An 11,690-nucleotide genomic window follows, 5' to 3' on the forward strand; every position below is an offset into this window, starting at 1 on the left:
AGTCATTGATATAGCTCATTCATACACATGATACAAGTGAAGTGACATATATCTACAAACAAGGCGTTGGTATAGTAGTACAAGACCCTATTAGATCTTTAAGATGACCAAAATATTAAGGGTTCAATTCCTATGAGTGACACTTGTTGGGAGAGTCAGTCACAAACCTCAAAAGTGATTAGTTTCTTACCCATAAAGTAAGAAAATACTCTTGGTAGTACAAAAAAAACTAACATATATTTGTGGTCTTAAATCATTTATAAAATTATGTCTTGCACTAATGGAAAAATAATATATTAATTTTAAATATTTATTACTTTTTTTGTTTTAGTTTTATTGTCATTAATACGGGATTGAAATTAAACATGATTTACGATCAAGCTAAAGCACATAGTGAGCATATGTTAAGTTGGAATATCCAAACATATATGATCAAGTTACTACATATAGAGAATGAGGAAACCTAAAAACTTCTTAGCTTGTTTTGTCGTGACATTCTTTTTGTTTTTTTATTGATCCAGGGGTAACTTCTTTATATTCTGCCCAATTAGCTATAGCTAGTCATGGCTCTGTAATTGATAAATCATTAAGGTTTTTTCATACATATGACATTATTATGACTAACCTTAAGATTTGAATGCTTCAAATCGATCACTGTCTAAACTCCAAAACATTATTGTTGAACCGTGTTGGCCATGGCAGCACTCACTTACCTTGTTTCTCAAGTAAACGATATTCCAAAAAAGTGCTTGGAACTCACCGACCATGTCTCAATATTTTGACTTGAAGACAAAAATTTTAAATGAATGTATACGTATGAATTACATATGAGACTAAATCATCAATATTGATGTGTGACATTTTTTCCAATATAAGCTACAAGCTTTTGAATAAGTCGATAGTCGTCAACTATCTTCAATAGAGTGGCTAACCATATTCTTTTAATTCATTCTTTAACTATCGAACAGAATTTTAGAAAAACATTTCCACCAATACTACTTGGTATAATGGTATCTCATATAAATGTTTTTATATTTTTAATAAACATTGTTATCTCATATATAAAATTAAGCTCCGAATTATTATCATACACACCATATGTTACTGCAATTGTAAAAATTGTGAGAGAAAAATATCACAATATAATTATCAGGCCCTCTAAAATAATAATGTTTTGCCCATGATTATATGTTTGTAAGAATTTATAGGTTAAAAGTAGATAGTTTCAATTTAATTATATGTGAGGTGAACCAAATGTGTTTTGGAGATGAATTTCAAATGATGATGCACACAGAAAATGAAATGATCATAGAAAAGAGAGGGGAAAGGACAAAAGAACCTAAGTAATTACTAGATAGCAAGTGGAGGGTGAATCCTTTGTATCTTTCGTAATGTACAAGTGTGTGGATTTGGTGGTGCAATGATACGACTTTATAGTAATGAAAACTTTATTTTAATGGTCAAATTAAGCAAGGTTTTCAAAATGTAACTCGTAATTTATTTGCAAAACCACATCAACTAAACCTGATGACAACATTTAGCTAGGTGAGATAACTATATGGGTATATGAAAGTCAAGAAAGTGGATTGGATTAGGTGAGTTGAACTGTCCATTAAGCTCACAAGTGGCAACCTAATTAACGAAGATCGGGATCCTCTCCAATATTATAAAATTTAGTATTAGGTTTAGATTCCAACATATAACACTAAAAAAATTAAGAGTCTAACTTTTTTATTATTTTTAAATTAATTAATTTAAAATTTATAAATTTATTATCCCTCACATTTCTATACCAAAGGGTTCAATACTAATTAGAAATTCATTTCCATTAATCACTATAACTTAAAAAGGACACAAAAATTGTATAGGAGAAGACATATAGCAAAAAGGTTCATAGTATCACGGCTTTAAGTTTTTAAGTTCACATCTTATAATTTTTGTCATCCCACCTATCTACTTTGAAGTTTGAATAAATGACAAAGCTTTGTTCTTTATCTGTTTCAAAGGTTCAAACGTCGTTATATAATACTTTTTAGTATAATATTATTAATATTAGTAATTATTTAAATCTTCATTAGCACTAGAGAAGTCAAAGCAGACAGCTTCCCGTTTTTCAAGTGAATATATATAACCATACATGGTTGTATATAGTTTGACATTTATTTAGCTATTATATAATGTTTATTTTTAGGGAAAAATTATCCATCATTTCATTAACATGTCACGCCAATAATTGAAAAATTATCCATCATTTATTTTTTGGGAAGGTATATGAAAAGAGAATGTTATTTTCCATTTGGAGTATCGGAATTCAATAATTCGAGGGAAAAAACCCAGCTAGATACCTAGTTTTATTTTATTCTTTTTGGTTAGTTAGGGACCATCTTATATAAAGACTACTCAGATATATAACATATTTGTAAATGCATGATTGAAAGTGACAATTATTGTATGACATCCAATATTTTTTACCCAATAATTGTTTAGCAAAATATTTACAACCCAATCCATTAAGGCATACAAAAAGGGTTATTAAAAAGTGATTGATGACCATGAAAGTTGTTGCTGTCTACATTAGAACTTTATTTGAGATTAAATTCAAATAGTAGAATTGTCATTTTGGAGAGAGGTAGGAATATTCAGTTGGTAATGTGATAATATATCATATATTATTCATATAAGAAAAAATATGAATGTAATAATAGTATAATATTTTTATATTATTATTATATCATTTATTATTCATATTTGATCGTTATTAAATTTTAAAAACTTATGAGACCAACAAGCTCTTTGCATCAAGCCCAAGTTCTTAAAGTATATAAACGGTTACTATAAAAGTAAAAAAGGTCAAATAAACCTCATAAAAAATATAAAAGGAATATGTCACGTGTCTATAAAATAGCATTTCTGGAACTACATAAATGACAGATTTTCTATATTGATTAACATTAAATGTGTAATGCACTAATATAAAAGAAAGGCATATGTTATGTGACCACAATGTCAGATTTTCTATATTCGGTTTTTAATATTACCACTTTTATAAAACAACCTTTCGGTGACTTCAAAACTACCCTTAACTTTCTCCTGATGAGGAAGAAAGAAACAAAATAAGAAATGGGTGTGGAATCGAAAGGGAGAATATTAGAGAAAGGACACGAGAAATTAACAACATATGACTAAGGACAAGAGAATCCTTCACATGTAGCTTCAATTCAAAGTGTTCAAAAATAGGCTTCATAGCTGGCCAACTATCTTAGTACACTTCAAACTTTCACTTCCTCTATCATTTTGGACAAAACAGGTTAGAAAAATATCTCTTTTGGAAAAATGGTCTGTGGTAGTAAGCAGAAATCTATTCTTGGTTTCAGCATCTGCATATACGGTATGCCATAATGTTACATAATATAATATTATAATAATAGTGTATGCACTGTCAATGTAAATATGTATATATAATTAGTGTATTTTTCATCATTCTTTGAATTATTTTTTTCCAAAGGTCAATGATAATTGAAAATGAATAGTATATGATATAGTTGTAAAAAACTCTTACATTGTTAATTACACATATTTTTCTCTAATAACAATACATGTTCCACAAATAGTTGTATTATGAAAAATTCTCTGTTTGGAAATGCAAAATTCACTTAAATGATTTGTTCACCTTAAATTTTTTTTTCTTTTACTAACGGCTAGGAAATCATTGAGTTCTATAAAGGCCTGGGAAAAATAATATACTAACACTAATAAAATGGAAATTACAATAATAATATTTCTATCAAATAATAATAATATGGAGATGATTGACTTATATTGAGGATAATCATATGTTCCATTTTATATAATATATTGGTTAAAAAACTATATTCTTTTATTTTATCAATTAATTTTATTGTGTTTTGATCAATCTATAGAACTAAACTCAGAGCGTGACATCAGATTTAATTTCAACTTATACTTTTAAAATATAGTATGAATACCAACATGCCAGTGTAGTTGCATGATATTTAATTTACATTTGTTTATAGACTAAAAAATATTCTTACAATAATTTTTGATAGGTAAAATTCCAATCATACATATCATGTTCTTACTAATTGCTTAAAAAATTTCATTTAAAACATTAATAATCTTATCCAAAGTCCAATCCCGAAAATCCCTAGAAAATGGATATATATTGGGAACATTAATTAATGAGGGGACAGTGACACCGGGGAAATATTAAAGTGATAATGTATAATGAATGCAAGAGCCAGACATGCTTCCCCGGTCAGAACTGCTTAATATTATTATAGAAATTTGATGATTTTAAAATTGGGAATACTTGGTCCTTCATAAAATTGTTGAACAGAAATTGAAGCTATTGATTTCAAATTTGAGATTATCTATAGTAAGTTTTTGGGAAGATATTCAGTTGGAGACACTTGAAACTTGGAAGAGCCACGCTCCCCTTTCTTAGTTACGATATTCTTTTACAGAAAATTTTGAATGAGATTTTTTTTTTAACATTAAGCACTTCAAAACTTTGAGCTCACATGTCATAATCAAAACACACATACACTCAAAAGGCGCATTTGGTTTAAGAATAACAATAAAATAATGGATTTGTTTGCTCTGGGTGAGCTAGTGGTGGAATAAAATGATATGTGCAATAATTTGTTTGTTTGTAAGATTACTTTTTTCCTTCATTCCCCATCACAGGAACAACTCGTAAACAAACGGTTCTTTTTATTTTGAGAAGGTGTGGTTTGTATGCATGTACGTAGAAATAGAATCTTCTAGTATAGCCCGATAGATCCTTAAACATGTTGGGAGAGATACCTAAAAATGTTTTATGATAATAGTCGATATGTAAAAGAGATAGAGAATATGAGATAATGATATTAAGAGATAAGTTATAAGATTTTAAGAGAGAAAGTAAATTTTCTTAACGGGAAAATCTCATATTTATAGCGGAGATGTGAGAGAAATATTCTTTTGTAGATGTTGTTTGTCTAACCAACCAAATGACGTGTTAGGTCTATTCTAGACAAATTAAGGTTGTTTTTTCCATGTTAGATTGTTTTAGCAGGTCTGTACTCTTACAGATTCATCCTATCATCTGGGTAGTATAGTAGCTTGTAGTAGCATGCGACTTGTAGTATGGGTCTTTAAATAATTTACATGCAGTTTTGGAAAATAAATGGAATCTAGTTTTTAATAATATGTATTTAATTAATTACTCTATAAAAAATATTATTTATCATTTTTAATCATTTAATTTTTTTAATTAATTCTATAATTAGTATTATCAAATAACTCTAATTTACTTCTATATGCATACAATAACTAAATTTTCAACCAACTTATAACATATAAGCTAGTTAGACAGGAAAATGATATTTATCGCTAAGTCTATCCTTAACCATTTAAAATGAAGCAAAAATAAAAAAAAATATGAATATTTAATTTTTTAACTAATATGATATATTTTAATTTATTTTAAATAGACTTTAGAACGTGTTTAGGGACAACAAATCCGTGTCTAGGCAAAGTTACTAGAATTTGGTTGTCACTTAAATATGCTTCCTTCCATTTCCATTGCCTTGTTTCCCGTTAGTCTCTTCTATGTGGCAGCACCACATATAGTTCTCAGCAGATATATTTTTATGGGGATAGTTCAAGAAACTTTGACCAAGAGAAGAGAGGTTCATGAACAACAAACAAAACAAAAGCCTTGAAAATTTTATCCAGGCAATTAGGTGTTCTGGTCAGAAATTGGCCCCTCCCTAGCAGACCAAACCAACAAAATTAGCAACTAAAACCACAATACAACCAATAATGATAGCCAAGTTGGTTGTTAATGTTATCTTAAAAATTAAATAATAGTACCATGCCACAAAGATCTTATGTTATGTTCAGTACTGCACCAATAAGTTTTGTTTTTTTCTTATCCAATCTTTTCCTTCTGAGCAAGCACTACTAGATAGAGAAAAGGGTATCCCCAGTTATTGAGATTATTGATTCCATCCAAACACCTAATTGGTAAGTCAAGAGATGATATTAATGCTTCTCACTGTATATAACCTTACAGAACAGACCCTTTTTCTTGTTGGACTTTTCCAAGTTGCATGTGGAGTAGGTGAACAATAAAGTTTAAACAAGGAGAGATTTGAATGCAGGACTTGTATAAAATACAAAGTGAAACCACTAGCATGAAAAGAAACTCACATATATTAATAAGACTAACCCAAAAAGAAGTAATTTATGCAATTTTTTTAGAAGGGATTAAGTTCAGATTGTAGATCCAGCATGCTAGAAAAGTCATACTCTTTTTCCTTTTATTATTTGAGGAAAAGGATAAAGATCTTACCCACCACAGCATCATGTGCCAAACAGTTTAAACAAAATAATAATATCTATACTATATATAAAGTCAAAACATGGTATAACCACCACCATGGCATAATTTATATATTCCTATTTTGTCCTTCAAAAATTTAATTTTAAAAAATCATATAATCCTATATAACCACCTCAAATATATTAACTATAAGTTGCATATCTATACTTACTTAATAAAGAAAAAACCTAACCTAACTTTCATGAAGTTATTTTGGGTTTTCCTATTTCATATTTTATAACTTCTAATTTTATTGTATAAGTTATACTTTCATCTTTATATATACTTATACTACTAAACATTTATTTCATATTTTATAAATTCTAATTTTATTTTATAACTTCTAATTTCATCTTTATATATACAAACGAATATATATTCAAACTGCAAATTACAATATATAATACAACTTAACATGTAGAATACACATTACAAAAAAATAGGAAAGCGGGTTGACAGGCACTGTCAACACGCTAGTTAATAATAATGGAAAAAAGAATTCATGTCATTATCCTACTCCTACATGAGGACAGTAACACATGGATTCTTAATACAAAATATAATGCTATTCTATTGATGTGAACTTGTGTAATGGTTATATCTCTCATAGTATCTTGAACAAGATGCAACTGGCTTGCATGAAAACAAGCATACATGATTTTGGTGATGGGTAGTTTTGATCCTTCATAGAAACTTAGTTGTTGACCAAAATGGAGTCTCATAAAGCTTAGGCTTGCCACCCTCATCAATGAGTTTATTAATGTCAATAATTTGGGTGTAATTCAAGTATGGGCACATCCATTAATCTTTGTGCACAAGAGACAATTTTACACCAGCATCTATTTTTTTCAAACATTCTTAGTTTCCTGTTGAGAATAAAAATGTCATACAACTGTACAAGAATCTTAAACTTACCTCTCAGGCTACACATCATTAATTGTTTGCAAATAAAAGAAGACATTGACTTCCACTGAAACCAGGGATGATTACCAAAAAGATTAATCATCCAGACTAATCAAATTTAGAATATCACTTCACTGCCTATGCAAATATTCTGAAGACAAAACAAAGAACTTTAGAAAATTCATCTTTCATTGATATACATGGTTTATATACAAGTTATAGTGTGGTGAGACAAACAAAAAATTAGAAATTACTCTCTCAACCTCCAATAAGCTTTTGCTTGCCGGGGTTACATCTTGCAAGTACTCAGAATTAGTAAAAAATTACACTCCCAAACAAAAGCTAACGCCTAATTCTCAAACATCAATGTCACAAAATTTCCCATCCATCCTGTTTTGAACAGCTTTCACTGCAGCAACTCTAGCGGCAGTGGCAGCCCTATTGGCAGCAATTACTGCTTTGTTCACTTGGTCATCCACGCGCCTCAAGTTTATAGCATTCTCCGCTGTTTTTCTTGCAGACTGCAATTTTAAATCATCGAAAAAGGAACATACATGTATGAGAATAATGTTGAACATTTGTAAAGAAGTTAAAGCAAGAAGGTAAATAAACAAGATACATAAAAATCAAATGTTGATAGCAAACCAATACCTGAACTGCTCCAAGGGCAACATCAGTTATTGGTGGTATAGAGTGCTTGAGGTTTCCAGCATCCCATTCGCCACATCTTCGGTCACCAGATCGAAAAGTATAGGTGCCAATACCTTGCCTTCGGCCCTCATGCCATGCTCCCTCATAATAGTGGCCATTGGCAAAGTGATAGATCCCAAATCCATGTATTTTGTCTCCAAAATACTCCCCAGTATACCTATCTCCATTTCTGCACCGAAATGGAACATACAAAGAGTTGAGAAAATTTTCCAAAACTACATCCAGAACCTGCTAATAATTTACTATAGCCTCCAATAAAATAATATATGTTAATTAGAAAGAAAGTATTAGCATGCCATAAATTCAACTTGGTGCCTAAATATCAATATCTTCTAACAAGAGACAACTTCGATCAGTAAGGAACAGTACAATCAATTCAATCAATGGTTAATCAGTTTCTCCAAAGACAGTGCAGAAGGGAAAGAAATTAACTGTAACTTTGTAATTCAAGTTGTACATAGCTATGCAATAAGAAAGTGGAAGTAAAGTGAAAACAGAGAAACTGCATCTCCTAAAGTTGTAGTAAAGTCCAAGTAATAAAGATTTCAAAATTGAATTAGGGACACCTAAGATATATTTGAGTAACATTCATTCCAAACAAAACCATATATTTACAAATCTATACAAAACATAACCAGCAACAAAATTCAGATTTTCAAAGAAACCTATTCAGCGCTCACTGTTACTAGAGCAAACTCTATAAAGACTCCATCACACAACATCTGAAATCATCCAACACAAAATTCAGTCATACTCCCCTAGGTGAGGTCGGCTACATGGACGAAAGGATGTTATAATGTTCTATCATAAATCATGTACACACAAAAAAAGCTAAAAAATGAACATGTTAATAACATGAGTAAAGCTTAAAAACATAAACAAGCCAAAAATTCAATCCAACAAACAGAATTAAGAATTTAAGAAACACATAAATCCCCAGAACCCCACTTTTTCAATGATGTTCAATCAAAATCAAATACAAAACATATAGTAAATCACACAGAAGCTTACCTAAAATGGTAACACCCAAGTCCATGTTTAACACCAAACTTAAACTCCCCAATATAGCAACTCCCATCAGAACAAGTTTGAACACCAACACCATGACTCTGACCATTACACCATTCACCAGAATAAGTATCACCAGTGTAGAATCTATAAACTCCATAACCATGCCTTAACCCTTGTCTATATTGCCCCCTATATCTACTCCCTCTACTCCAGCTTTCAATTCCATACCCATCATACCTTCCATCAACCCAATCACCTTCGTATCTTCCATTCACGAAATAGTTATACACTCCACTCCCATTGCTCCTTCCTCTGTGAAACTCACCCTCGTAGAAATCACCATTGCTGTAAAACTCTACCCCTTCTTTTATCACCTTGTTGATTTTCTTTACTGAACCGGATTCTGTATCGGTGCTATCGCCGATGACCCATTGAACCGGTTTTGAATGGGTTTTCGAAAAACCGGTTTTTTTCAAGGTTTCTTCCCATGAGTGTTTTAGTGACGAGAGCGTGCGGTTGATTAGGCCTTTGTTTTTTGATGCAAAGTAAAGCGCCACGGCGATAAAGATCAACGCGAGTAACACGTTCTCTGATGTTGGTACTGCGTAGAAGAAGAAGTAAAAGAGGTAGAGGAAGAGAGAACAAACGCTGAAGAAACCGAACGATGCAACAGCGAGAACCGGAGTTGTTATGAACCCGGTTCGATATCGCGGCGTCGAACCGGGTTTCTTGTTTTTGTTGGGTTTTTTCTTCTTCTTGTGGTTCTTGTCATCATCGTCGTCTAAAACGACGTCGTTAATGAAATCATCTTCGTTGATTGAAGAGAGGCTATGAATTGAGGATCGGATTGTTCCAGAACGAAGAAGCGAGGATTGGGTTCTGGTGAGTTTGGATTGTTCCATTTATGTGTGGGTCCCACTCTTTGATTTGATTTGATCTGATTTCAATCGTTGGATATTTACCCTTTTACTGAAACCTCCGGTAGCGGGATATTCTTATAACGACGGGTTTTCTTCGTGTTCTTCCCTCAGCCCCTTGAACCATCTCATAACCAGTGACAACCGGCGCAAACGGTAGCAAGTAAGAAGTAGTATCAGTATGAAGGAGGAGAAGGAGAAGAAGCAAAAAAACAGAAAGAAGTGAACTTGTGTTTCTTGGCACTCTTGGAAATGTAGAAATTAGAATAAAGAGGTTACTTTTTAAAATATATTTGTTTTTATTTTTAAATAGGAAAGAAAATTGAGTTTAACAAAGTTGGAAGTGAAGTTACGAGATGGAAGGTTCAACGAAAGAGGCGTGGGTATTTATTTCAAAAAAAAAGGAGATAGATTGAATTATGGCCGTTGGATGATGAGAGTGAATTATGAGCGTTGGATGTGTTGAATGTTGAAGTTCCGGTCTTGACGGGAAGATATTGGTCTTCGGATCTGGAAGGAAAAGAATGCTTTTTTCGCTTTAACAGTTGCAGGCCGGCACGTGCCGTCACATATTTTATTTAGAGGGTAATAGTTATACATTATTTGTATAAAAACTTATACACAATCATTATATCATTTATCAGTATGTTCTATAGGTCCAGTATAGGATTTGGAAGGATAAGAATAAATGATGAATAATATAGGACTGTGTATAATTTTTACTATATATGTTATTCATTCTTCTCTCTTTTTTTATACTTCTTTTCATTTATTTAATTATTGTTTGGAAAGGAATATTTGTTTACCATGCGACTCGTTCGCGTCAAGTTAAATATAGGTCCATCATTAATCACCCTTCAATGTTTGCATCATCGTTGACGGGAATGGAAACCTTCAATGGGATTTCTTTCATAATGTGGGGTTAGGGCTGGAAATAAATTAGATTTTACCATAACATATTTAGGGATTGCAGTCAGCGCACACGGGCATGAGTAGTGTTTTCCCGTGCTCAAGTCCACAATATTTGCAGGTACCATGCAGGTATTAGATATTTATGGGTATCCAACAAATTTTTAATTTTAGTTATATATTTATATAATTTGTAATAATCAATATATAAAAATAATTGTTACATGAATAATATGATATTTATATGACGAATTTATAATTATAGTCAAATATGTGTAATTTATTATGAAATAATAATAAAGTATATGATATATAATCTTAAAATAATAATAAATATATATATTCACATATATAAATTTAACTAAAAACTATATATATAAATTTGTGAGTATTATAAAACTCGCTCTCATCCATAAACTATTATTGCAGGTACCCATTGTGAATATTTCTACGAGTATTCACGGATCGAGTTTTTTTTGCTATCCCTAAATATTCAACATCCAAAATATTAGAAGTCTCTAACCTTTTTACTTTTGATTACAAAATTTAAGGCCTAAGTAAAATTCTGCTTAGAGATACTTTTTAATAATTTCCATTTAAAACTGAATATTAAATTATATTTTTTTATATTTAAATTCCACATATAGTAATTATATTAAAATAATATATTAAAAATATGATTATATAATATAATTAAATATGTCAGTTTTTTATGTTCAATATATCTTTTGTATGACCTAAAATCTCATTATTAAGATAGGGGGAGAAATGCGCTTACTCCAAGGTAAGTTTTTTAAATTTACTTCTCATCCTAACCATCAATTCTAGATAAATTTGATGGTTTGAATTAG

The 11,690-nt window shown here is 30.7% G+C and overlaps 1 protein-coding gene across 1 annotated transcript; it reads right to left on the bottom strand.

The window, feature by feature from the left end:
* Positions 7,460-10,267, bottom strand: LOC109328671 (phosphatidylinositol 4-phosphate 5-kinase 5-like). Its single transcript, XM_019562242.1, has 3 exons — positions 9,014-10,267; positions 7,943-8,171; positions 7,460-7,812 (listed from the first exon to the last, which is right to left on the bottom strand). The coding sequence occupies exons 1-3, from the start codon at positions 9,913-9,915 to the stop codon at positions 7,648-7,650; spliced, it is 1,296 nt and encodes a 431-aa protein (XP_019417787.1). The 5' UTR covers positions 9,916-10,267; the 3' UTR covers positions 7,460-7,647.

This window comes from Lupinus angustifolius, chromosome LG15 (genome assembly GCF_001865875.1).
Source record: "Lupinus angustifolius cultivar Tanjil chromosome LG15, LupAngTanjil_v1.0, whole genome shotgun sequence".
In the NCBI taxonomy this organism is placed as follows: Eukaryota; Viridiplantae; Streptophyta; class Magnoliopsida; order Fabales; family Fabaceae; genus Lupinus; species Lupinus angustifolius.

What these genes read in the sequence shown, in the direction of transcription:
- LOC109328671 (XM_019562242.1), bottom strand. Translation starts at nt 9,915, where the DNA reads ATGGAACAATCCAAACTCACCAGAACCCAATCCTCGCTTCTTCGTTCT. An exon ending in CTTGGGTGTTACCATTTTAG is followed by an intron (nt 8,172 to 9,013) that starts GTAAGCTTCTGT and finishes ATTTCGGTGCAG; the next exon opens with AAATGGAGATAGGTATACTG. An exon ending in TTGCCCTTGGAGCAGTTCAG is followed by an intron (nt 7,813 to 7,942) that starts GTATTGGTTTGC and finishes TTAAAATTGCAG; the next exon opens with TCTGCAAGAAAAACAGCGGA.